The sequence below is a fragment of the Mauremys mutica genome, chromosome 8 (assembly GCF_020497125.1).
Source record: "Mauremys mutica isolate MM-2020 ecotype Southern chromosome 8, ASM2049712v1, whole genome shotgun sequence".
Lineage (NCBI taxonomy): Eukaryota > Metazoa > Chordata > Testudines > Geoemydidae > Mauremys > Mauremys mutica.
The window spans coordinates 1,809,259-1,836,962 of NC_059079.1; the positions used below are offsets into that span (position 1 = coordinate 1,809,259).

The 27,704-nt window shown below is 50.1% G+C and overlaps 1 protein-coding gene across 1 annotated transcript in view; it reads left to right on the forward strand.

Annotated features, from left to right (window-relative positions):
- The window catches only part of ST3GAL3 (ST3 beta-galactoside alpha-2,3-sialyltransferase 3), a 364,281-nt gene that overhangs the window by 301,928 nt on the left and 34,649 nt on the right, over window positions 1–27,704 (forward strand). The window contains exons 11-12 of the mRNA XM_045026125.1: window positions 5,576–5,722; window positions 27,288–27,434. Of these exons, the coding sequence (XP_044882060.1) occupies window positions 5,576–5,722; window positions 27,288–27,434 (294 nt within the window). The remainder of the gene's footprint in view (window positions 1–5,575; window positions 5,723–27,287; window positions 27,435–27,704) is intronic.

Here is a 27,704-nt window from a genome sequence, read left to right on the forward strand (position 1 = left end):
TCAGGGCTGGGACAGGGTTGGGGGGGGTGGGGGGTGGGGTCTGGGAGGAGGTTTGGGTGCAGGAGGGGGATCTGGGCTGGGGTAGGGGGTTGGGTGCAGGAGGGGGTGTGGGGTGCAGGCTCTAGCCGGGAAGCACTTACCTTCCGGACGGTAGCGCAGCGAGGCTAAGGCAGGCTTCCTGCCTGCCCTGGCTCCGTGCTGCTCTGCTCCGGCTCCGTGCTGCTCTGGCCCCTAAGCGGAGGGGCCAGGTGGCTCTGCACAGTGCGCACTGTCCACGCCCTCTGGCACTTTCTCCGCATCTCCCATTGGCTGCAGTTCCTGACCAGTGGGAGCTGCAGAGCCGGCACTGGGGGCGGTGGCAGCACGCAGAGCTTCCCTGGTCGCTCCTCCCCCTAGGGGCTGCAGGGACATGCCGGCGAGCTGGTGGTCGCGGCTCCAGCCCCACAATGGGGAGCCAAGGCTTGGGGTATCTGGCCCACGGCACAGAGACTTGCCGCGGGCCGGATGAAAAGAAGCAGTGGGCCAAAGCCCCACCTGTGCTCTAAGGAGAACGTTGCAGTTCTGTCGGCTCTTCCGTCCAGAGCTCTCAGATCACTTTTACCAAGACCACAATCTGAATCACAGCGTAGAACACTCCTGTCCTGTGGACATAGAATGTGTGCAGTACACAAACAGCTTCATCTGCCTGTGAAGTGCAGCCCCCTTTGAGGCGGGACATGGGACCATAACATGGTTGTCACAGCATCTTACACTGTTTCATTTGGGTAACAATCTGCATCCTCATTCCCTGTCCCAACCAGCTGTGTAATGTTGCTTATTACTATATAATTATTATTATAAAGCTAGGGGTGCTTGCAGATTTTTTTCCAGATCTGAACTTCCCCAAAGTTTGTGTGTATTTGCAAAGGGGAATTTGATTCAGGCCCTTCTGCATAGCAATGTTTGTACTGTCTGAGTTTAGGGCTTCTCCCAATTGTTCTAATAAATTTTCTTTTTTATGTAAATTACCTTGGAATTCAGGTGTGTTGGGGATAATCCTCAGAGACAAGGCAAACAAAATGTTTGACCTGTGGTGAGAGGTGGAAACGGTGGGACCAAGGCATCTGAGCTGTGGTGCTTTGGTCAAAGACAATAGCACAAAATGCTGATTGAAGTCATTGGGGAGCACAAGGAAAGCCGGGACTAGGTGTGTGTGCTTTTACTCTACTCTACGGATGTCACAGGGGAGACCAGTGTTTCTCAAATTGGAGGTCCTGACCCAAAAGGGACTTGCAGGGGGGTCACAAGGTTATTTTAGGGGGTCGTATGGCCACCCACTTTTACTTCTGCGCTGGGCGGCCGGAGAGCAGTGGCTGTTGGCCAGATGCCCAGCTCTCTGCCAGCAGCAGCGCAGAAATTAGGGTGGCAGTGCCACAACCTCCCCCCCCAATCATCTTGCAACCCTCCCCCCACAGCTCCTCTTTGGGTCAGGACCCCTACAACTACCACACTGTGACATTTCAGAGTCAAATAGAAATTTACGATTTTTAAAATCTTATGACCATGAAATTGACCAAACTGATCTGTGGCATTGTAGGGCCCCGTTTAGAATAGGGGCCTGTATTTGTTGGAGCTGTTCTGTTTGTGTTCTTCTTCACCCACCTGTGGATACCGTCGCATACAGGCTGTTTTCCCAATGGTCTGTTACGAAGTCAACACCACACTCGAAGAAAGCAGTAAAAAAGATGCTTAATCCAGTTTAGACATGAGTCAAAGGTCCCGCTTCCTTATCTGTCAGGCACAGCTGTCACTGGATTTATGCAGTGTTCCACTCCGCAGTCAATTACTCTTTCCCACAGCGAGGGTACGAAAGACTCAGGCAATCTGTCCTTTCTGCTGCCAGAGTGAGGGAAGTGTGTGACTGCAGAGGTCAGTTTGGGGGGCAGGCAGGCAGAATTTCACTGTTCTTCTGTTCACTGTATTTTGGGCTTAGCTTCAGCTTGGTGGTTTTGGGGGGATAACAAGAGTTTCCAGTCACAACAGTAGTGGAATTGTGGCGGGAGTAGCCATGGTCCAGAGCGAATGGTTCTAGATGCACCTAGTGTCTTTTGGGGCATTCCCTCCCAGGCCCTGCCCTCCAGCATTGGAGGAGGAGTTGTGTACTTACTGGACACATGCTGCATATCTGTATTGGAAGTCCATGTTTCTGTGGCTCGATCCTATGAGGAATGTGACTGATGCTCCCTAGGGGTATCCAGGGTTGGGAGGCATCTCACCACCACCTGCCCTTAGTGTGAGGCAGCCTTGTCTGTGTCTGCTGTGGGTCAACTCCCCAAAACCACCAGCCTCTGGCAGCACAAGCTCTGCCTGCCAGGCCTCTGCAGGCCTCGCGCTCTCTGTACAGGTAGCAATAGGCTCACACCAACCCCCGAGTTCCCAGCGCGTTCCCTGCAGTGTCCAGCCCCTTCTCCTCTGAGCACTGACAGATTTACCAGCCCTGCTGTTCCCAAAGGAGAGAACACACCAGCTTGTCTGGGGTAGTGCAGGACCACCTTGCTTAACCACAGCACTTAGATACATTCATAGTGAAAACAAGAATCAGTTTATCATCAAAGAGTCAAGTAATAGTGAGTAAGAATGTAGGAAACAAATGGTTAAATATAAAACAAAATCACGATATTTTCTAGAGAATAACCCTAACTAGCACGTTAACCTCCTGAAGTTTTGTCTCACCCAAAATTCTCTTCAGCATTTTCAACCAAGTCTGGTTGAGACCTCTTTTCCAGGAAGCAAAACCACTTGTTTTTCTTTCTTCCTTGGTGAAGGGTGCCTGGGTGTCTTCCCTGCATACAGTCAGGCAAACCTTTGAAGTGCATCTCCAAATACGGTTCTTTCTCCCCCACTGTTTCTCTTTGACCGTGACTACACTTGGGCTTGTCTGGCAGCAGAGCTGCAGCACTTCAGTGTGGAGACTCCCTGTGCCAAGCGGACTCTCCTGTCTGCATAGTGAATCCACCTCCCCATGTGGCGATAGCTAGGCTGAGGAAAGAATTCTTCCATTGACCCAGCACTGTCTATACTGGAGGTTAGGTTGGCTTAACTGCGTCTCTGCAAGGTGTGGATTTTTCACACTCCTGAGAGATACGGCTATGACCATGGAACTTTTCACTGTAAACCAGTCCTTAGTTCCTCCCTCTGAAGTCCTCACACTCAATTTACATATTAACAGGTTGCTGGATAAACATTCTTGTCTGACAGAAAACCTGTTTTTCACCTTCACTGGTGACCAGTACCTACTGACTTCAGGAACATAACTTCCGTATATATACATTTCTCCTTGTATAGTTTGTGTACATACATGTCACAATGATTTTGATGACTGTAGTGGCACAGGCATTTATTCAAGACCTCACCTGACACCCTTTGGTGAACTAGAATGGACACCCCAGACCTGGGGAATCATCATTGAGTGGGTCTGATTCCCGTGGGGTCCCGCAGGGATTGGTTTTTGGCCTTATGCTGTTTCACATCTTTATCAATGGCCTGGAAGAAAACATAAAATCATCACTGATAAAGTTTGCAGATAACACAATACTTGGGGGAGTGGTTAATAATGAAGAGGACAGGTCACTAATTCAGAGTAATCTAGATTGTTTGCCAAACTGGCCACAAGTAAACAATATGTGTTTTGATACAGCTAAATGCAAATGTATACCTCTAGGATCAAAGAACTAGCGTGATCCTGGGCTGCAAAAACAGGAATCTCGAGTAGGAGCAGAGAGGTTATTTTACCTCTGGATTTAACACTGGTGCAACCGCTGCTGGAATCCTGTGTCCAGTTCTGGTGCCCACAATTCACGAAGGATGTTGATAAATTGGAAAGGGGTCCAAGAAGAGCCAGGAGAATGAGTCTAGAAATAGACTCAAGGAACATAATCTGTTTAGTTTAACAAAGAGACAGTTAAGGGATAATTTGATCACAGTCTATATTTAACTGGGGAACAAAGATTTAATAAGGGGCTCTCCAGTCTAGCAGAGAAAGGTCTAACGTGATCCAATGGCTGGAAGTTGAAGCTAGACAAATTCAGACTGGAAGTAATATGTCAGTTTTTAACAGTGAGAATAATTAACCACTGGAACAATTGGCCAAGGGTCTTGAAGGATTCTTCATCACTGAGTTTTTAAATCGAGATTGGAGGTTTATCTAGAAGACGTGTTCTAGGAATTACTTGGGGGCAGTTCTCTGACCTGTGCTGTACAGGAGGTCAGACTAGATGATCGCAGTGGTCTCTTCTGACCTTAAAATCTATGTCTCTAGAATCTGTGACCCACGAGAGGCCTGTAACCCTCTACATCCCCTTGCCATTCGGGATTAAGAGGTTCCTGGGTCACTGTGACAAACAGGCAACCTCAGCTAGCAAGTGTTGTTACTGCATTTTGGCTGTGAATGGATTAAAAGCCCTCTAGTTCTTCCCATGTTTAAATTCTGCTTTCCTCTGATGTAAAGATCCAGAACACTACCAGGTAATCATGCCCTAGATCCCCCAGACGTGGTTTGTTCTTTAGCAATTTTATTTTACACCTACAAAGTTCTAGCTGGGTGTGTATTCCTAAGGGTAAACAATCTGATACAGAAGCTGAGGATGAGGCTACCTGAGCATTGCAGAGCTGTGTCTGCCAAGAGCTAGGAGAATCTCTGAAACACTCAGCACTGCTTAGTTATTGCCCAGAAAAAGTGCATCCTGTCACATGTGTGAGATTTGGTGAATGCAAAAAGGGTTGGCTAGAGAACGTGATTAAAACGGAGAGAAACTATCCATGGTCATTAGCAGTCATTTTATCAGCCACCTTCTCCCTGTTCTTGTTATGATCATGAATGTTCTCTCTTTGTCTCTTTTCTTCTCCTGTGTGTTAATTCCCAGTTGTTTCCCAGTGAGAGGACACTGGAAGGCGAGTAGGACAGTTCTCTCGTAATTGGCCCCATCCCCATGTCCTATGCTCCTCCCTCCTTTTTTATGTTTTCCACTTTCTGCAGCTGTGGGATATTTCTGGAGGCTAGTGGCTCCAGGGTAGCTCTGAAAAGGCCAGCTTGGCACGGAATGAGCCGTGTTCATAAGGCAGCTTCCAAAGCCAAGTGGCTATGTCCATCCCACTGGTCTCTCAAGTTTGCTGAGTAAACACTCTAGGAAGGCCAGTTAATGGGGAAGACACAATTACCCTGTTTATTTATGGTTTGTTTGTTTGTTTTTATTCTGCACATGCGTGTGCATGGCAGTTTACAGAGCAAGATAGTCTCTTATAAGCTTACAGCCTAATTCAGGTATGACCCAGCAAGGGATGACAGTAACTCTAGAGTAGAAGTAGAACATGGGAAAATATGATTCACGCACTGGAGGAGTATGTGGCATATGTCATCAGTTAGAGATTTTCTTGGATGTTTGGCTAATGATTTTTGATCAGTTGTGACCAGTACTAGTAGCTGTGTCCAAGGGGAGAATGAGAACAGCTGTCTCTGGTGGATTTTCAGAGGATGACAGGGACATGGCATCTGTGTTCTCTAACCACCTGTGCTTGTTTTGCTGTCTCCATTCCCTAGAGTGCATCTGATGGATTTTGGAAGTCAGTGGCTACCCGTGTCCCAAGAGAACCTCATGAGATCCGCATCCTGAATCCGTACTTCATCCAGGAGGCAGCTTTCAGCTTCATTGGCCTGCCTTTCAACAACGGCCTGATGGGCAGAGGGGTAGGTGCAAGGTGGGGCAAAGAAATCAGAGGGGATGGAAGAAGATGACACCAGAACTTAGTCTGTTTACACATCTGCTGCTGGTTGAAAAGGAAATGTGAAGTATGAGGGTGCTGACAACAGAACTTACCCTATTAAAAGTGTGTCAGTAGAGATTGATTGGAGCATTCGAACAGGGCACATTGTGTAAACTAGCAGAGTGAAAACATGTGTGTAAGGACTTAAAGAAACATGTATATCGTATTGTATAATTTGGGAGACAATCTGTGATCATTTAATCAGATTGTATTGTAATGCTGCATGTACACAAGGGGGCCGTTTGGCATTGCCGACTTGTGTGTGTTTTACCATGCCATCTTAATGTGCCGTTAATTTTTTCCTCCTAGATTAATTCCTCCAACCCCGTTATCAGCTATTCCTCTTCTTCTGACTCCCTTCAGTGGGTCAGTATCTTTCTGGCAATGAGAAGGTCAGAATTTGAACACAGTGTTTTAGGTGTAGTTACCCCAGAGTCATATTGAGACAGACTGTTGACTCCACACTGTGTGGTGTGATGGCTTTGCGTACAGCCCCAAACTGCATCCCAAATTGGGTCCCAGTCTTCAGTGTTGAGATGTGAGAGATTAATGTCCTCATTAACAAGAGCAAGTGTGAATCTTTTCATCAGCTCCTCTAACCTGACCTTTTCTTCAGGAATATAGCAGTTGCCAGGCCAGATCAGAGCAAGAGCCCCCAGCCCAATATCCTGTCCCCATAGTGATCAATGTGAGCTGTGCTGGAGGAAGGTGCAAAACATACATATCACACACACACAAACTACATTCCAATAACACTAGTAAGGGTGCAGGGTCAAGCTCTCAAAGCTGAGGAAATGCCAGAACTAAGGCTGCCTGTGTGATCTTAATTCCGCACCTTTGTGCATCTACATTAGGACAGTCATTATTTACACAATCACATACTGTCGCTTCCACACAAATCCTGTCTCAGTCAGTGCCCAGGGTGGACAGCGCTCACAGAATGAGCAGCTGTTCAATAGTTTGTTTTCTCCATATTGTTCAGTGTGTGGCCCTATGCCTCGTTTATTGCACACTTCAGACCTTGCTTGGAGGATAGAATTACAGATCCCCACTGGCTTGTCTCGGGGGCTCAGCACTGTAGCACCTGAGCACTTTGTGTACATTAATTTATTTATTTTCACAACACTTCAGTGAGATGAATGGGTTTTATCTCCATTTTCTCCTTTGAGTGTGCGCTGCCTGTTCCTACTCTTGGGATGCTCTGACACGGCCTGAAGGGTAGAACTCTAGCTAGCAGCACTCTTTGGAGCGCTCACATGCCTCCCTCACCCCTCTCCTCCGTCACCATGGGAAATTCCAAGGTGACGGTACAAACAGGACGGGACGGGACGCTCTCACAGCCTCAGTTCCTTCCAACCGCGAGCAGCAGAATGGTTTTCTGTGGGGCGCCAGAGTCCCCTCGGATCTGTGATCAGTTAGCTGGTTTAAATCTTAGTTACGAAGTAGTTACATTGTTGTCAGTTAGGTAATAATATAGTTACAGTAAGTTAGTTACTTGGTCTGGAACTGAAGAACAGGCCTGGTTTCAGAAGATGTGTATTTTGTCCGGTAGTGTTCCTGGCATCAGATACACGTGATAGATGCCTCCCATGTTTAAGTGAAGGACACTCACCCTCCAAGTGTTCAGTTTGCTCAGTGTTCACAATGAGGTCAAAGAAGGAAAGACAAAAGAGGCTTCAAGCAATTCTCTGAACAAGAAGTACAGTTGGCCAAATCCTCCGGAACTTGGAAAGAACAGGATTCCAGGAAAGCCCACAGGCTGGCACTGGCAGCAGACATGTCTACTAGAAAGAAAGATAAATCTTCCTCCTCTACATCTACTGCTAAAAAAAAAAATCCAGCATGGATTTGTAAAGAACAAATCGTGTCAAACCAATCTGATAGCTTTCTTTGATAGGATAACGAGTCTTGTGGATAAGGGAGAAGTGGTGGATGTGGTATACCTAGACTTTAGTAAGGCATTTGATACGGTCTCGCATGATATTCTTATCGATAAACTAGGCAAATACAATTTAGATGGGGCTACTATAAGGTGGGTGCATAACTGGCTGGATAACCGTACTCAGAGAGTAGTTATTAATGGTTCCCAATCCTGCTGGAAAGGTATAACAAGTGGGGTTCGGCAGGGGTCTGTTTTGGGACCGGCTCTGTTCTATATCTTCATCAACGACTTAGATATTGGCATAGAAAGTACGCTTACTAAGTTTGCAGATGATACCAAACTGCGGGGGATTGCAACTGCTTTGGAGGACAGGGTCATAATTCAAAATTATCTGGACAAATTGGAGAAATGGTCTGAGGTAAACAGGATGAAGTTTAATAAAGACAAATCCACTTAGGAAGGAACAATCAGTTTCACACATACAGAATGGGAAGAGACTGTCTAGGAAGGAGTACGGCAGAAAGGGATCTAGGGGTTATAGTGGACCACAAGCTAAATATGAGTCAACAGTGTGATGCTGTTGCAAAAAAGGCAAACATGATTCTGGGATGCATTAACCGGTGTGTTGTGAGCAAGACACGAGAAGTCATTCTTCTGCTCTACTCTGGGCTGGTTAGGCCTCGGCTGGAGTATTGTGTCCAGTTCTGGGCACCGCATTTCAAGAAAGATGTGGAGAAATTGGAGAGGGTCCAGAGAAGAGCAACAAGAATGATTAAAGGTCTTGAGAACATGACCTATGAAGGAGGCTGAAAGAATTGGGTTTGTTTAGTTTGGAAAAGAGAAGACTGCAAGGGGACATGATAGCAGTTCTCAGGTATCTAAAAGGGTGTCATAAGGAGGAGGGAGAAAACTTGTTCACCTTAGCCTCTAAGGATAGAACAAGAAGCAATGAGCTTAAACTGCAGCAAGGGAGGTTTAGGTTGGACATTAGGAAAAAGTTCCTAACTGTCAGGGTGGTTAAACACTGGAATAAACTGCCTAGGGAGGTTGTGGAATCTCCATCTCTGGAGATATTTAAGAGCAGGTTAGATAAATGTCTATCCGGGATGGTCTAGACAGTATTTGGTCCTGCCATGAGGGCAGGGGACTGGACTCGATGACCTCTCGAGGTCCCTTCCAGTCCTAGAGTCTATGAATCTATGTATTAACGAAGCTCATAAATGAATGAGGTTGTCCCTTCCTCAGCAAATTAGAACACATTCCACTAGATCGAAGACAGCCTCTGTGGCTGTTTCTGGGCATATTCCTCTAACAGAGCTGTGCAGAGCAGCAAGGTGGAGTTCTGCTCACACCTTTCTTAAACACTGTTCCTTAGGTGAAGAATCTAGAGCTGAGGTGAGATTTGCCACAGACGTCCTGCTGTCGTCCTCCAGTGAGGACTCCACGGTCCCACTGGCCTGGGTCAGAGAACTGCTTATTCATCTGTCCCATGGGTGGGAATGTGCAGAAGACACTCAAAGAAGTGAAAGTGACTTACCTGTAACCAAGGTGCTTCGAGATGGACTCTGCACATTGACACTCCCCGCCCTCCTTTCCCTACTGCTTCAGAGTCCTACTGACCAAAGGGCTTGGGTCATGGGGGAAGGACCAGGGGTGGCTGGAGCACCACGTCCCTTTTATACCCTTGCCCTGGAAGATCAGGCGTTCCTGGAGGGAGGGACGAGGGAGGTGTGTGAGCGCTCCAGCTACTTCTGCTAGCTGGAACTTTGCCATTCAGGCTGCCGGGCAGAACATCCCGTGAGTGGGAATAGGCAGAGTCCATCTCAAAGCACCTGGGTTAGGGGTAAGTCCCCTTCGTTTACAAGTGGGGAGCCGCGGCAGAGACAGCAAGTGTAAAAATAACCATTCATTTTGGGTGTCCAATTTGAGACACCCACAGACCTGAATTTTCAGAGTACTTACAGTAAGTTTATGGATTGCTCTGCAAAGCACAGCTTCCACTGCCCTCAGCAGCACTGTGGGTGCTCAGTGCTTCTGCTGATCAGACCCCCGCATCTCAAGTCAGGCACCCAGAAATGAGGAACTCACAGCTTGTGACCCCTGTGAAAAGTTGGGGTTAAGCAACTTGCCCGGCATCACACAGGAACTCTGTGTCAGGGGCAGGGATAGAATCTGGTTTCCCAGGGCAGCATTCAGCTCCTTTAACCACGAGACCATCCTTTCTCTTCCTGCAACGAGCGAGGCCGGGTCCTATAGACAACAGCCTCCTTCACTGCACAGCCCTGATTCGTCCCCAGGGCAAATCCTGTGCACTGACTGAGGAGTCATTTCCTAAATTCTGAGTGCTTGACTTTGCAACTGATTTTTGAGAGTGATTTCCCAGGATTTGTAAAAAGGCATACTGAAAACCCAATTCCCTCATGTGGCATCATGCTGACACCCACATGGGTCTTCAGGGGGGCTAAATCTAGCGCACAGACATCTACCACTTCAGCTAACAGAGTAACCGATAGCAGTAGTAGGTTATCATCTATGTGGACCAGCACTAGAGGTGGTTTTGCCAGTGTGTTGCACAGATATTTGCGGAGGGCAGAAGAATGGTGAGACTCATGAATCTTGGGTTCCATTCCATGCTCCTCGGGGGAGTGTGTTCTAGTGGGCACAGACTTTTCCCATCCCCCCAAGCTTGACCCTTTCTCCCCCATGTTCTCCAACCTGTTCCCATCCCAGTCCTGTCTCCCCTCCCCCCCCCCTCTGGCTCCTCATGCCAGCCCCATTCTCCGCACTTAGGCACTTTGTCTCCTTGCCCAGCAGTCCCTAGTCTCCCACCTCTGGACTCCCAGTTCCCCCTGCACACAGCTAAGTTCCATCCCAGTCTCCTTGTCTAGCCAGTCCCCATTCCTCCTGTCCCCCTGGATTTTCAGTTCCTCATCCAGCCTCTCTCTCCCCCAGCCTGGCCTCCACTCACCACCTCCCAACACTGCCCATGTTCCCAGTTCCCACTGGCTCCTGGTCTCAGCTTCCCACCCCAGGCTCCTCATCCAGCCTCGGTGTCTTTGCCCAGCCAGTCCCAGTTCTTCCCCTGGATCCTGGCTTCTCATGAGATCCGTCTTCTCTTCCCCTTTGCCTCCTTTCTCCTCCCCCGCAATGCTCTCCAGTCTGACCTGCTGGCTCCCAGGTTTCCCTCCACGGCTCCTAATCCCAGTGTTCTGGGACACCCAGTCCCAGTCTTTCTCCTCTACTGCCAGCCACCAGCTCCAGTTTCTGTCTCTCCCCAGCTCCTTGTTCCATCTCCTCCTGAACCCAGTCTGGCCCCGGCATTCAAATCAGGCAGCTTCCTGCCCCACATTGCCTGGGTCCAACGAGAGAGGCATTGAGAGCACAGAAGAGACCGGCTCCCGGCTCTCAGTCAGGTGCCTGAAACTGGCCCTGGCCTAGTCCATAGCAGCACAGACCTGCAATTGCAGGGGAGCCCTCTCAGCGCTGCACTGGAGCGTGCTGTGGACAGGCTCTTCAGGGAATTTAGCTGCTAAAATCTGAGCCTCTCTTGAGCAATGTTTCAAAGGCTTATACCGTGCCCGAATTTGGACAGATTTTCACAGAGTTGGCAAAAGGGCACCCCATCCCAAAGGTCAAGTTCAGTGGTGGGCAACCCGTGGCCCGTCAGGGTAATCCGCTGGCGGGCCGCAAGACAGTGTTTACATTGACCGTCCACGGGCACGGCCGCCTGCAGCTCCCAGTGGCTGGGAACAGCAAACCAGGAGCTGCGGGTGGCCGTGTCTGCCAACGGTCAGTGTTAACAAACTGTCTCATGGCCCGCCAGCGGATTACCACCACTGGGCAAGTTCCTTCTTCAACGCATGGCAGGATCACAGCAGGCACGCTGGGTTCCCTAGCTCTGTGCTTTCTGGTGGTAGTTTTAGATTTCCTCTCCCTGTGCTGGCACACTTCAACCATTATTCGTTAATAATGAAGTGCAAAGAGAGAGAGAGAATATAAAACCAGTTAACAATCTCAGACTTGCCTCAGAACGGCATGCCTCAGACAGCTTCTGAACTGAATCTCCCTGGCCTCTCACAAACGCCCTGTCTCTGGGTTCGTTTTATGACGCTGAGTCCTGCACCTGGCACTTGGTGAGCTAGTGCCACTGACTGGTGCTCGGCCAGCCGACCTGCTTGCTCCTAACTGAGCCAGCCCAGAGCATGCTAGTGCATTGGATCTGATGGATTAAACACGGTGTTTGTCGTGCTGTGAATGAAGAGTGAACTGTTTGGAAACATTGGGAGTTCGGTGCTTGATTTTTGTCCAAGTGCTGATAGGTGGATGCCCGAAGATAGGAAACACTTTGGATGCAGCCAGTGTGCCCCATTAAAGAGCTGCAGACAGAGTCAGTCTAGGAGGACTGTTCATGTGCGGAGGGTCGTATGCCTCTGGTGGCGTTCTGCAGCACGCGCACACACACGCTGCCATGCAGTTCTGGATGCACCAAATTTCTGCTCTAGCAAGTAGAGTTCCCTACTTCAGCCATTCCCTCCAGGTAGGAACCACTTAGCTGACTCTTGGTGTTTGCTCTAATGGCTACCCTGGGAGGAGGTGTCTGCCAGGCCCTGAGGAGGGACAGAAACCACCAGACCTTTATTTTTCTGGACTTGGTTTTATTTTTAAGCATTGTGTCTTAATACACGAGCTGTTTCATTTGCTGTGAGAGGAGCAGCCAGTGTCCGGAAATGAGAATGCTCTGAACTGAAGTTTATGAGGTTTTGATAGGTTGTTTAACACACATCAGATTGGGAAACCAAGAAGGCTTAATTGGAACCTGATGTTTCACTTCACTGGGCATTTAGAAGAAAACTAGTTTATGAGGCTTTCTGAGACGCGGGCTTTGTGGGTGACCTCTGTCGGACTGTGTAGCCGATAGTTCGCTCCATCGGCAGGGGAGCCGGGGCAGGAACAGCATGATGCAATGATTCCATCAGAGCTTGCCTGAAGGGAAGGGAGGAAGGTCCTGTGGGTGCAAATACGATGTTTAACGTAATGCAAAGTCTTCCATCAATGAGCTTCCAGGGCTGCCCCTGGTGCCCAGTCTGCCTGCACTCCAAAGGAGCATGGCTGACTTTTGCAGCAGCCCAGAAGCTGAGCAGTTACAGAGGGGAGGAGAGGGAGAGTAGGACCCTGTAGCTAATACAGACCATGTCGCCGGAGCGTTGAAATGGGACCCTGCAGGTACAGGTATTGTGACTCATTCTCCCAGACCGGGAGTGTTCCTGGAGGGAATTTGGCCCCTATAATGCAGGGATATCAATGAGCATAATCCAGGTAGTTTCACCAGTGAGGCTGTGGGGAAATAAAACCCTGCAGCTGCATTACTGCAGCCTGTTCAGTCCAGAACTGTGCTCTAGAAGCCCCTGCCCTTGGAACGGCTGTGAGCGTGCGAGGGCGCTGTGTTGTGGGGAGGGCCAAGGAGAGCCCTGAGGAGCGGTATAAAGCTGTGTCCCACGGCAGGGTCAGACATTCCACTGGGGAGTCTGCTCGGGGGCCGATTGGCGCCCTGCACCGCTCGTGTGTGTCAGGCAGGCCTCGCTCAGGAGGGTCAGGGCTCATAGACGCCTCAATAACCAAGGCCGACGTGAAATCCTCGTCAAGCGCAGTAATATTCCACTGTTTCAAGCAACGCCCAGGCTTCTAGCGCACCGCGTATGGTAACAATATGCTGCCAATTACTGTTCGGGCTTTCGCAGTGAGGTTGAGGAGGGTAAGTAAATGGTTCAAGGCTGATCTCAAAGCGTTTTTTCCAGGATTTAATAAAGGGTGAATTCAGGGACTTGCTCTGCTTTGCTAATGTAATTGGGGCCAGATGGGCCCGGAGGATGACAGCAGGTCCGAGGAAGAGGCGTGTTCAGGTTGCACGTGCAGCACGAGTGTCAGAAGGTTCCTTTAAAGCAGCGTGGGGTTAGATTGGGACACAAGCTCGCTGGGAGGGAGAGTCCAAGGCTGGACCGACCGTGAACAACGGCCCCTCTTCGGGAGTGAGCAGACGTTCCTGAGGCTGTGACAGTCTGCCTGGGGGTCGGCAAGGGATGGGGAGCACGGTTAGTCCAGACTCCTAAGAAATGAGCAAACCATTTGCGGTGCTATGTTGTCTGTGCTTTGTGGGACCAGTTGGAGGCAAGGTTGGTTGGGATCCCAGTGATGTCCAGGGGAAACTGCCTCTCTCCTAGCGCTGGGCACACAGAGGGGCAGGGGCTGGCTCCGGGCCCCCAGCAGGCTTGTATGCTTGCTGACCTGCTTCTCTTGGATGTAGCGTGTCAGTTGAGGGCTGGGCCAGGCCAGGCCATCTCTTTCACCCTGCCAGGTGGCACTGGGAGTGGAAAATCCCAAATTGGCCAGAGCTGAGTCTGTCTCATTATGTATTAGGCTACTGATAGGGAAGGGATGGGGGAGCTGCCTCACTTGGGACACATACAACTAGAGTAGGCAAAATGCTAAAATGTACAGTGAACAGTTAGGCTGTGGGAGGAGAGACTGGCGCCTTTGACAACCCTCCTCAGGCCCCGGAAGCCCCCTGTGAGCTCCTTGCAGCCCAGGTTCTGCAGACGTCAGCAGGGCATGGCTGGCCGGGAGGAGGAGGACAGGCACTTTATGGAGCTTCAGCCCCCAAGCACCTGTAGGGAAACATCCAGGGGAATGAAAATTGACCCTGGCAGCATTAACTCCTGCAGGTTTCACCCATCATCTCAAATGCCCAGGGTGAGGTTGTGTGGCCCAAGAGCAGATGGGGGCAGAAGAGTTCTGACCTTGCCAGTTATTCTGCCCTAGAAGGATTAGGTGTTTTTTAAGTGGTGTAATGTACCCACACAAGAATAGTCTGCTTTTTTGGAGGACATGCCATTGGGAGCCAGGCTGCTGAAACCATGGAAGCAGGCGTAGCAGCGTCCCTATCAGGCCAGAACCTGGCAGATAAGGCGTGTGAGCATCCCAGTGCTCCCTGGGGAGAGCTCGCCCTCACTGGTGCAGCGATAGCACGAGTCCCCCATGGCTGTTCCCGGGGTGCCATGTGTGCACTATGCAGAAAGAGGGGCCACCTCAGCACCCAGGACACTTGGTCCATCAAGATGGATCCAGAGCAATTTAATTGGTGTCCCTGTTGGCTGCACTGACTGACTGGAATCCGGGATCCCTGCGTGGTGCCCAGAAGGGCATTTCAAATGTCACACTTGTAAATGAACAGCGCCAGAAGTGCTCATGCTGCCGTGTGGATTTGCGTTTCTCTTCATGCTGGTACCGATTGTCTGTGGCACAATGAGCTGTAGATGACTTAACATCCTGTGAAAATTGGACTCTGCAGCCCAGAGTTTCCTTCTAATCCTTTGTTTTGTCCTGTTATGGAAACAGCTGAGATTTTCAGAACCTTTGTTAGGGAGATAAAAATGTCTCCCCGGGCCATCGCGCACTGGCCAGGCCTGACTTGGCCAGGAGGAGCTGTGAGCAGGAATGTTATCAGCATGTGTCAGGCACCCAGCCATGGATTCCTGCCTCGGCAGAGTGCTGACAGCCCTGCTGCACATACGGGATTAACCTTTGGCGCTGCAAAGTTAGTGCTTCATTTCCCAAAGCTCCTCTTTGCTGGGATGTAGCCGTGTCCATGACGGGCAGGCGACCCTTCCCTGGGTGCCGGTGGTAAAACCCCTGTTTGGTAAGTAGATGGGGACGCAGTCCCCTGAGGTGCCCATGGTAACCTCTGGGGGTGGGGGGGGGCAGGCAGTTCCTCAGGGCACCAGTCATGACCCTTGCAGGATAAGGGTCCCATCACACCATCATTAAGCTCTACTTTCTCGTCACTGCATGAGGGCTGTGTATTGCAATCCCTGGGTTCCTGCCACTGTGTGGGTGGGTGGGTGGAAGCAGCGTAAGGAATGGAGGGAGCTGATGGCCATCCCCATTATTCCAGTCTCAGCTGTGCTTCCTTTTCCTGCACCGTATGCCATCCTAGGAGGCAGATCAAGAACCAGGGAAAGGGGCCACTCAGCTGCATTTCCAGTTACAGCAATGATTTGAGTTAAACACAAGCTTTGAGTCTTCAAGAGAGTGAATGTACTTCTCTTCAGTCTCTGCTGGACAGTTAAATCCATCAGCACTGCCAGGCAAGCTACTGAGTGTCAAAAGAGATCCCCTCTTCCTGATCCCCATGCTGTCCTCTGCAGTGCCAATCATCTGCCCAGGAACCCTCCTAGACAACAGAGTTGGGAGTAGGGTTTTGAGGTGCCCAGTTTTCAACCAGAAAGTCCAGTTGAAATAGGACCTGACAGTGTCCAGTCAGATCTACTGACCGGACACCCAAAGTCCGGTTACTGTGGGCATGGAGACACCAGGTCATTACCCGTGCCAGCCCCTACTCAGCCGGGGCCGCCTCCTACCTGCGTTGGGCAGCTGCAGCTCCCAACCCCAGCTCTGTAGGTGAGTCCCTCCCGACCCGGGGAGAGGGGAAAAGCAGCTGGGGACGGGGGTGGGGGAAAGAGAAGCGAACAAGGGCGGGGCCTTGAGTGGAAAAGGCAGGACCTCGGGAGAAGAGGCAGGGCAGAGGCAGGCCCTTGCAGGGAAGAGACAGGTGGGGTGGAGGGGTTCTGGCACTCCTGCTTGAGTGTCCAGTTTTTAAAGATTACAAAACCCTAGTTGGGAGAGCTCATTACACGCTAGCTCAACAGTGGTCAGAGTCCTGGGATTGAGGCACAAATCATTCAGGAAAGAGAGTGACGGGCTCTCCATCTTCCATTAAATAGCAAAACTAAAATCTACTGGGGCATTACATTTCCTCTGTTGGCCAGTCACTACCTTGTCCCTTCTCTCCACCACCAAGTCACTGACAGGTTCAGGAGAATCCCCCATTTACAGAAAAAGATGAGATGAGAGGCTGGGGCAGGGAAAGCAAAGAGGCATTTTTGCTTGTCTATGATTCGGGTTCTGTCCGCATGGAGTCAGCTGCAGCCTTGGAATTTGAGCTCCTCCGGCAGGGACCACGTCTGTCTGTGTGTTCTGTAGAAGGCTGAGCACTTTCTCGGTACTTAATAAGTGACTAACTTTCTATTTAAAATGGTGCATTTTCAAATGCTGGACCTTTTGGGTCATAAGAGCTACTCGTCAGCAACATGTCAGTTTAGGAGAGCTGACCAGCAGGCACCATCTGACCACCTGAACTATGGGATGTTTAATGCTTTTAGTGACCATTCTCCACGGGAACATCTAGAACAGCTCAGCACCATAATAAAGGAGGATCAGCTCTCGGAAAAAATTTCACAGCAGTCTTCACTTGATGCGGCAGACACTGCATCCAGGTCCATTTCCACTGCAGTAGTGATGAGGCAAGCTTCCTGGCTTCAGTTGTCTGGGTTTCTGCGAGAGCTACAATCAACGATGGAAGATTTACTTTTCGATGGCCAAAAGCTTTTTTCAGATTCCACGGAAACTCACTTCATACCTTAAAGGACTCTAGAGCAGGAGTCAGCAACCTTTCAGAAGTGCTGTGCCGAGTCTTCATTTATTCACTCTAATTTAAGGTTTCGCGTGCCAGTCATACATTTTAATGTTTTTAGAAGGTCTCTTTCTCTAAGTCTATAATATATAACTAAACTATTGTTGTATGTAAAGTAAATAAGGTTATTAAAATGTTTAAGAAGCTTCATTTAAAATTAAATTAAAATGCAGAGCCCCCCAGACCGGTGGCCAGGACCCGGGCAGTGTGAGTGCCACTGAAAATCCGCTCGCGTGCCGCCTTCGGCACCCATGCCATAGGTTGCCTACCCCTGCTCTAGAGTGACACTTGGGTCTTTAGGGATATACACATCTGCAAATAAAAGAGAGTTTACCAGGTCTCAGTTGGCACAAAGATCCTGCCCTGCTCAATTTTCCGCCCTCTGTTGGCCACCAGAACCACTGGCTTAAGAGGTCAAGGTTTCAAAAAAAAAAAAAAAAAAAAAGCCTTGCAGCTATCTCGACTGCTTCAGCCCAGCCATCAACATTGTCCAGACTATAACATCAGACAAACGGGTATTGGAGGCCATTACTTCTGTTCATTCTATCCATTTACCTCCATCCCACCCTTCCAACCTCTTCAGGGACCTGTGTCACAGAGTCCCCGGGCGCTGCTCTGGAACTGCTCCCCACCAAGCCAGGCAGGACTTTGGGGAGCCTCCTCTCCCTTGGAGCAGACTGTCTGCAGGGCAGGAAGCTCACACGTAGCATTCAGCAAGTGCCCCTCCGTGCGATTCCCACAGCGAGTCCACCCAGGCGGGGTCCTGGGGAAGCCACAGGGGCCTGCACCCCCACCTTGCAGTCAGACGTGACTCTCAGCCAGCCAGTAGCACAGAGGTTTATTTAGATGACAGGAACACAGTCCAAAACAGGTCTTGCCAGTACAGACAACAAGACCCCCCCTTAGTTAGGTCCATCTGGGGCCCCAGGGAGGCCAGAGCCCTGCTGGGAGGCCCAAGCCTCCTCGAGGCTCCCCTCCATTTTCCAGCCAGGTTCCAAAAAACTATCAAACCCCCTCCAGCCCCTTCTCTCTGGGCTGTGTCTCTTTCCTGGGCCAGGAGGTCACCTGATCTCTGTCTCCAACACCTTTAGCATCCCCTTGCAGGGGGAGGGCCTGGCCATTAGTTGCTTGGCGACAGAGGGTCGGCCAGAGCTGAGGCCCCCCCCAGTATTCAGAGGGAACATTAAAACCAGTCCCACTACGTCACACCTGTCTCATGATCAGTTGCTGACACAGGAAATCTTACTACTCCTTAGTCTAGGAGCCACAGACCCAGTCCCACTTCAACATGGGAAAAGGGTTCTATTCTGGATATTTTCTGATACCCAAGAAAAACAGGAATTGGAGGCTGATATGAGATCTCAGACAGCTGAACAAGCATGTCCAACATCTGAAATTCAGGCTGGTGTCCCTAGCAGCCATAATTCCCTCCCTGGAACTAGGGGACTGGCTTGCGACCCTTGACCTCAAAGATGCTTACTTCCATGTAGCAATTCATCCTTCTCAGTAAAAATTTCTTTGTTTCACATTCAATCACAATCATTACCAGTGCCAGATTCAACCTTCTGCCTGTCATCCTCCCCAAGGGTGTTCACCAAAATCATGGCAGTCTTTCCCTACCTTGACAACTGTCTCCTCCAGGATCGGTCATGTCAGGAGGGATGGTCGGCAGTTCAAACAACAACTTAATTATTCCAAAGTCTAGGCCTGCAGATAAATCTCGAGAAATCTATCTTGACACTATATAACAAATTCTCTTTATGGGGGCATTTTTGGATTTGATCATGTCCAGAGCTTATCTCCCTCTCGACAGGTTCCTTACACTAAAGAAGAGTGCAGCTCAGCCCTCACGTTTCAACAAGGGCACATCTGCAACTGCTGGGGCACATGGCAACTTGTGTTTTTGTGACACACAACACCAGGTTGTATTTTCAATGTCTCCAGAGGTGGTTTAGGACAGTTTTTGTACCCAGCATAAACAGTCTGAACAAGCAGGTATCAGTACCCAGCCGGGTCCCACAGTCACTCACCTGGTGGATGAATCCTTCCAAGGTTTCCTGTTCAACCAGAATCCCCCTTTGGTCATGTTAACATCAGACACTTCCCCCTTGGGATGGGAAGCACACTTGGGTCCTCACGCAGACCAAGGCAAATGGTCACAACAGGAACAGCGCTTGCACATCAATCTGTTGGAATTAAGAAATGCTTGCCTGAACTTTCTTCCCCTACTCAAAAAAAAGCCCATCAAGATCATGCCAAACAACACAGTATGCATGTATTACATCAATTGTCAGGACAGGGTGCAGTCCCCTTCACTCTGCACCAAGCGACAAAGCTTTGGCACTGGTGCATAGCTAATCATCTCGGCTTCTGACCTCCCAGCTACACAAAACACCATGGTGGGTGACTTCAGCAGACATTTCTCTCTAAATTACAAGTGGAAGTTTGATTCTTCTGTTCTCAACAAAATATTCCTAGCCTGGAATTTCCAGACATCAACCTCTTTGCCACAGCAGCCAACATTAAAGTGCAGGAAATTCTGTTCCAGAAGGCGACGAAATCCCCAGTCCCTAGGAGATGCTTTTCTCATTACATGAACAAAAGATCTTTTTTATGCATATCCTCCAACTCCATTGCTTTTAAAGATCAGACAGGACCACGCCAAAGTCATTTTGATTGCACAAGCTTGGGCAAGACAAGTCTGGTTTCCTTATCTCATCACTCACCTCTCACCCTCCATGGCAGCTCCTGATCATACCTCGGCTAGTATCTCAGGGTGTGGGTCGGATGCTTCACCCCAGTCTGGACATTCTGTAACTGCAAGCTTGGTTCCTCAATGGTTCTTGGGACTAGAGATCGCCCGTTCATTGAAAGTACAAAAGGTACTTTTAAATAGCAGAAAGGAAACTACAAGGCATACGTGCCATCAGAAATGGAGAAGATAACTTTGGTGTAATGGGTGCCATCTTTCTCCTGTCCACTCATCCCTTTCCTCAATTTTGGATTACCTGTTGGCATTGAAAAATGCAGGCCTTTCTATGAGTTCCATGAAGGTTCGTTTAGCTGCAATAACAGCTTTCTATGTGCCAGTCGAAGGTTTTTCAGTATTCACGTGTCCAAGCACAGCGAGATTCCTAAAAGGATTTATCAATCTTTTTCCATACATTAGAGCCCCTACACACTTTGGGATCACAGCCTTGCTCAGCTACGTGCTCGCTGCTACATCTGTCTATGAAGATGGTGTTTGTGGTGGCTATCACTTCTGCTTGAAGGTTTATGGAGACAGGGGCTCTAATGGCAGACTGTCCTTTTACTTTGTTCTTCAGCGAGAAGATATCTTTACAACCCCTCCAACGTTTTTATCTAACATATCCCCTGAATTTCACATCAACCAAACTATTCACCTTCTTGGGGGGGTTCCTAAGCAGCATCAGTCCATACAGGAGTCAGCCTTTCACATGCTAGCTGTTAAGAGGGCATTAACCTTTCATTTGGACAGGACTAGGCCACTCAGGAAGGCCCCCTTGACCCTTTGTTTCTATTGCAAACAGGTCTAAGGGAGCACCTGCCTCCATGCAGAGGTTTTCTGAGTGAATCTCTGGATGTGTTCTTGCTTGTTATGGTTTTGCTGAGGTGACACCTTCCCTACGAGTGCCTGCACTCTTCTAGATCACACTCTACATCTGTAGCCCTACTCAAAGACGTTCCAATTGCTAAAATCTGCAGGGCTGCAGCGTGGTCCTCGGTGCGCCCATTTTCCAACCTCTGTGACCAGTTCAGGCTGCAGGATCAGATGTGGCAGCGAGCAACACAGTTGTTTCTTCAGTGACGGACTCTACTCTGAAACTCCCACCTCCTTAAAGGGTTACTGCTAGGGAGTCACCTAAAGTGGGCCCCTACAGGGGTGCTGCTCAGAGCAGAAGGAGAGATTACTCACCTTCCGCAGTAACTGCATCCCTCTGTGGGTGCGCCACTTGCCCTTCTGCTTAGAGCTGCCTCTGTGGGCTATGCCGTAGAGAAGGAACTACGGGTGCTTTGCCCACACAGCCCTAGATAGCCTCAGTACAGGGCACAAGGATGTGTAGGGTGCACGCATGGGCTGAACAGGTACTGCTACCGGAACTCTTCGACCAAAGGGACTGGGGCACATGTGCACCTAAAGTGGAGGTGGAGGGACCCACACCTCAGAGAACTCCTGTGGAGCACCCAGAGGGGGACCCACCTCAGAGAAATCGCATGGAGCACCCACAGGGGGACCCACACCTCGGAGAACTCGCGTGGAGCACCCCCAGGGGGACCCACACCTCGCAGAACTCGCATGGAGCACCCCCAGGGGGACCCACACCTCGCAGAACTCGCATGGAGCACCCCCAGGGGGACCCACACCTCGCAGAACTCGCGTGGAGCACCCACAGGGGGACCCACACCTCGCAGAACTCGCGTGGAGCACCCACAGGTGAACCCACCTCGCAGAACTCGCGTGGAGCACCCACAGGGACCCACACCTCGGAGAACTTGCATGGAGCACCCACAGGGACCCACACCTCGGAGAACTCGCATGGAGCACCCCCAGGGGGACCCACACCTCGCAGAACTCGCGTGGAGCACCCACAGGGGGACCCACACCTCGCAGAACTCGCATGGAGCACCCCCAGGTGAACCCACCTCGCAGAACTCGCGTGGAGCACCCACAGGGACCCACACCTCGGAGAACTCGCGTGGAGCACCCCCAGGGGGACCCACACCTCGCAGAACTCGCGTGGAGCACCCCCAGGGGGACCCACACCTCGCAGAACTCGCGTGGAGCACCCCCAGGGGGACCCACACCTCGCAGAACTCGTGTGGAGCACCCACAGGGGGACCCACACCTCGGAGAACTCGGGTGGAGCCCCCACAGGGACCCACACCTCAGAGTAACCTCTCCTTTTTCCCAAAGAAATAAGGCAACATTAAGTTACTGTATCAGTTGACGTCAATGTTAATATTCCATTGTATTTATGCTGCTTTCCAGAAATGGTTTTTAACAACACTTGTCCTTTTATTTAAAGATAATGGAAATATTTGGAAAATTTAGTATTTCTTTAACTGAACTAGGTAAAACCCCGTAAATGACTGGAACTCAATTACCGTAAGAAGAGTGTCAAATATTTTGAAAACCAGATTTACAGCAGCCATTTCCTTCCAGCCCAAAGGCAGTGACACGGGAATGACCCTGGCAAGGCATTAAGAGCAGCAAGAGATTTCGCATGCAGCAGTTAAAGTTCAGTGAAAGTTTCACTTGGGTCCTGTTGCTTTTAAACAGCACAGGCTCTGTGGACCCAGGCTGGTGGGGCATCTGGTACCTCCCCATGTAAACTTGCAGGCTGGGGATGGAGAGCGAAGGGAACTGTGCAGTAGACAGGGTGGAGTTCTCTCTTCGGGGGCAAGGGACAGGAGCACAGCCGCCAAACCCCACAGACAGCAGGGATTCACAGGGGATGGAAACACCAATCCCTTATAGGAACACCCTGTTCTCCTCTTCCTGTAGCGTAGGACAGCATGGAAGGAACAGGCATCTTCTAAGAACATGCTTCCCTGGTCCCAGTGAACCCCCAGAGCTGCAGTTCCCTAACAGACCAGAGCCGAGAGGTGCTTCCACTGGGTCATAGATCTTGGGAGTGCTGCTATATTGGGGCGCCTCTGTACTTTGGAGAAGAGATGGGCTGGGGGGCACCCACAGGATCCTAGGGCTTTCACTGTGGAATTGAGAGCTCACTTCATTTTTAATGGAGGGAAGAAAATCAGAGACCCAGGGCTTGTCTGGGGGCAGACAGAAGAGTTAACATTCATTTTCAGTGAGTCTCCTGGTGGCTCTCCTGTAGGCGGCAGGGTTTCACGCTTTGAGATTGTGATACTGTAGCTCAGCAGCAGTGGTGTAAACACATAATGGCTGCATATTTCTCGTGGCTAGCTGAGCGCCACAGACATGGGGGACTGAGAACATGGATTTAGTTGTTATTTAGTTTAATATCATGTTGCAAGGGAACTATATAGACCAGGGGTCGGCAGCCTTTCGGAAGTGGTGGGCCGCGTCTTCATTTAGTCACTCTAATTTAAGGTTTCACGTGCCAGTCATACATTTTTAGAAGGTCTCTTTCTATAAGTCTATAATATATAACTAAACAATTGTTGTATGTAAAGTAAATAAGGTTTTTTAAATGTTTAAGAAGCTTCATTTAAAATTAAATTAAAATGCAGAGCCCCCCAGACTGGTGGCCAGGACCCAGGCAGTGTGAGTGCCACTGAAAATCAGCTCATGTGCCACCTTCAGCACGCGTGCCATAGGTTGCCTACCCCTGATATAGACATTTCTGCTTAGTTAATGTAAAAGCTGCTGCCACAGAGTCAAGTCTTCTAATTTGATGTTATTTTAGGGGCATACGCAATTATTTTTCTAAGGACTGTGGGTCAGTTCTTAGTGTAATGGGACTAGACAGCTGTTGCTGGTGTAATGTTAGAAAACAAGAAATCTTTGGGGGTTGTTTGTTGGGGTTTAAAGAGGAGCAGCCAAAGACATGCTCAGAAATCCTCACGATAGGGACAATGCAGGAATTGTACAAGTTACACCCAAATAGGTACTTAGCTCAAATGTCTGTGACCAGGAGAAAATTCACCTTTTATTACTAAAAAGCGACACAGAGTCCTGTGGCACCTTATAGACCAACAGATGTATTGGAGCATGAGCTTTCGTGGGCGAATGCGTCTGACGAAGTGGGTATTCACCCACGAAAGCTCATGCTCCAATACATCTGTTAGTCTACGAGGTCCCTAGGACTCTGTGTCGCTTTTTACAGATCCAGACCAACACCGCTCCCCCTCTGATACTTTTATTACTAGAATCTGTGTATTAACAAGCTGTATGCAAACAGAATCAGAATTGTGTTTAAAAAATGTAAAATTGTGAGAGTTTGGAAATTCCCAGTGAAGACTGGGTGTGATGATCAATTCTCATTAGTTTATACGTTTCATACTAGAACGTTTGCTCTTGTGTGTTTACTTGGCCAGTAAAAATCCCTGCAGGCAAAGGCCACAGGAAGAGAAGGAGGGAGGGATAGCTCAGTGGTTTGAGCATTGGCCTGCTAAACCCAGGGTTGTGAGCTCAATCCCTGAGGGGGCCACTTAGGGATCTGGGGCAAAATCAGTACTTGGTCCTGCTAGTGAAGGCAGGGGGCTGGACTCAACGACCGTTCAGGGTCCCTTCCAGCTCTCTGAGATAGGTATAGCTCCATCAGCTACCACATTGGAGTGGGGTCAGAGTCCGGCCATCAGACTCTTCAACAGCTTTGTCTTCTCATGAACATAACCATTTTCATGCTGCTGCCACACAGTGTGTGTGTGTGTGAGAGAGAGAGAGAGAGAGAGACTGCAATGAATGGAACTAGTGTCACTAATGGAGAGGGCTTTATGGGAAGTACATAGAATTGTAGGGCTGGAAGGGACCTCGAGAACTCAAGTCCAGTCCTCTGGGCTGAGGCAGGACCAAGTAACCCTAGATTATCCGTGACAGGCATTTGTCCAACCTGTTCTTAGTACCCTCCAATCATGAGGATTCCACAACTTCCCTTGGGAGCCTGTCCCAGAGCTTAGCTACCCTTAGAGTTAGGAAGTTTTTCCTAATCCTAACCCGAATCTCCCTTGCTGCAGATGAAGCTGATTACTGCTTGTCCTACCTTCAGTGGAGGTGGAGAACAATTGATCACTGTCCTCTTTATAGCAGCCCTTAACCTGTTTGAAGATTATCCAGAGGTCCCCCCCCTTCAGCCTTCTTTTCCCAAGATTAACCAGGCCCAGGTTTTAACCTTTCTCCGTAGGTCAGGGCAAGGTTTCTAAACCTTTTACCATCTGCGTTGCCCTGCTCTGGACTCTCTCCAGTTTGTCCACACCTTTCCTGAAGCCTGGCACTCAGTGCTTCAGCTCAGGCCTCCCCAGTGGCGAGTAGAGCGGGACAGTCCCCTCCCGTGTCTGGATGCTTTGCTGGGGAGCTTGGAAGAAATCCGTTCAGGTTCCCTGTTTGTTTCAAGTGGTCACCTTTCTAATGGCACTAGGCAAGTCTGAGCTTAATCAATGTTGTTATTTTAGTCACCTGTAGTTTTTGCCCTTTCACGGGTACCTCCAATACACTACAACTCCCAATAAACTGCTGTGCACTCCATCCTGCTCGAGCCAAGGAGCTGTGCTCTCGGCTGCTGCTCCCTCAGGAGCAGGTCGGGGGGAGGTCTTTGTGTGGCAAGTGCTGGTCACATTGAGTAGTTCTTTGCCAGGACAGTGGTGCCAAAGAGAGGACAGAATAAATCATAATAAAATAATAATTGGAGATATACCAATCTCCTAGAACTGGAAGGGACCTTGAAAGGTCATCTAGTCCAGCCCCTGCCTTCACTAGCAGGACCAATTTTTGCCCCAGATCCCTAAGTGGCCTCCTCAAGGATTGAACTCACAACCCTGGGTTTAGCAGGCCACTGCTCAAACCACTGAGCTAGCCCTCCCCCTGGATCAATCTTTCACTGTCTCTTGAGCTCAAGAAGAGCTGGGCTACTGAGCGATGGGCAGTGCTGTTTGGGTTCACCCGCCTGGGGAGCTCTGTCGAGCAGTGACTTTACTCACCTTGCATGAGGACGTCACTAAGGCCTGTCTAAACATGGCAGTTGTGCTGTTTTAACTAAACCGGGGTAGTTAAAGCAATACAACATACTGGGGACGTCAGGTTGCCAACTTTGCAAAATTTCAAAACCGGATCCTCCAGCAGGAGTGCGGGAATCTTCCCCTAAGGCCCTGCCCTGCCCCGCCCCGCCTTGTCTGAGGCCAGGCCCCCTGCTCGTTCTTCTTCCCGCTTTCCCCCATCTGCTCTTCCCCTCTTTCCTACCAGGAGGGACTCACCTGTGGAGCCAGGGCTGGGAGCTGCAGGTAGGAGACGGCCCAGGCTGAGTAGGGGCTGGCGCAGGTGATGACCCAGCACCTCCCCCACCTGCAGTAAGCAGACCTTGGGAGTCCGCTCAGTTGATCTGACTGGATGCTGTCAGGTCCCCTTTTCGACCTGCCATCCTATGGGGTGTACAGCGGATTCCCCTGCCCCTTTCGTTGTGCTTTCAGGCTTTGAGTGGGTGCATTAGGAGCGAAACGGAAAGACGAAGGGAGGGCGGGGGTAATGAGAAGAGGGTGTTGGGGCAAACTGATCAGCCCACGGGGGAGACCATTCGGAGTGAAAATGCAGCAAACGCTCGGACACCCTCTGTGTTCTCGTTCCCTGCTTGGACGGTTCTGCAGCGGCTCTGCTGACTTCAATCTCTGGCTCCTCCCTGCAGTTCTTTCTCTAAGGCCACATGGCTGGGGAGTCCTAATGCCCTAATGGGGGGTTCCCCCAATCCAGAAGTGTGCAGGGGTGCTGGTGAGGAAGGGGTACTCCTGGCTGGCCCCATTCTGCTCCCCCCAGTGCAGTGGTACCTGCTTACACTGCTTTGAAAGCTGCTGACGTTGAGACTCCGCAGAACCCCATGCGTTACGTTCCCCATTCAGCATTAGTATTCCCCCTCTGTTATCTGAGAACCGCTCCTGGATTTAGAACAGCAGCTCCGTGCTTATGGCTATTTTAATCTCTGAAAACAAATTTACCCACTTCCAGCAAAGAATTGACCTATTTCATGCTTCCTCTCCCAGCAGTGCTCACTGTCCTAGCCCCAAGATCCAGCGGCTGGAGAAGGGCGGTTTAACCCTGTGCGTGAATCACTGTATTCATGCAGGAAAGGCCGAGCATGGTCACTTGAACAGGAGCCTCTGCTTGTGGGCTGGGAGTTTCAGATGGCGCTGGCTAGCTGGGCAGGAGGCAGCTACTTGGCAAGCCGGAGGTGGTGGTGTTGTGCCTAGGAGACCTGAGTTTCTCTACAGATCCAGAGGCTGGTGACTCTGAGAGTTGGCACTTGGCAGCTGAGGTGCAGATGTGGCTGAAGGCCCTGCAGAGGCAATATCTGTCCAAGAACCATTGGCTGGAAATCAGTTCTAAGGATGACAACTAACAGTGTCTATTCCTTCTTTTCCCCACCTCAGAACATCCCCACCTTGGGAAGTGTCGCCATCACCATGGCACTGCACAACTGTGATGAGGTAGCAGTAGCTGGATTTGGCTATGACATGAATTCACCAAATGCACCACTACATTACTACGAGAGCATCAAGATGTCTGCCATAAAGGAGGTAAGGCGCCCGGGTGCTCGCTGAACCGCCTGAGTCCTGGATTGTGAAACTGGTGCTAATGGATATTGCTTTTCCTGTGGAGGAGCATGAGCCAAGGGTGGCTGGGCTCCAAGCCTCTGCCAAGCAGACGACAGCCGGATGTTTACACTTCCACTTCCAGGGACACTCTCAAGCATAATGTATGTTACCAATGGCTACAGGCTGCTTGGGAAAGTCCTCTGGCAGACACGGGGGTGTGAGTCCTTCCCCTTTGCAGAGCTAGTGCTGGAG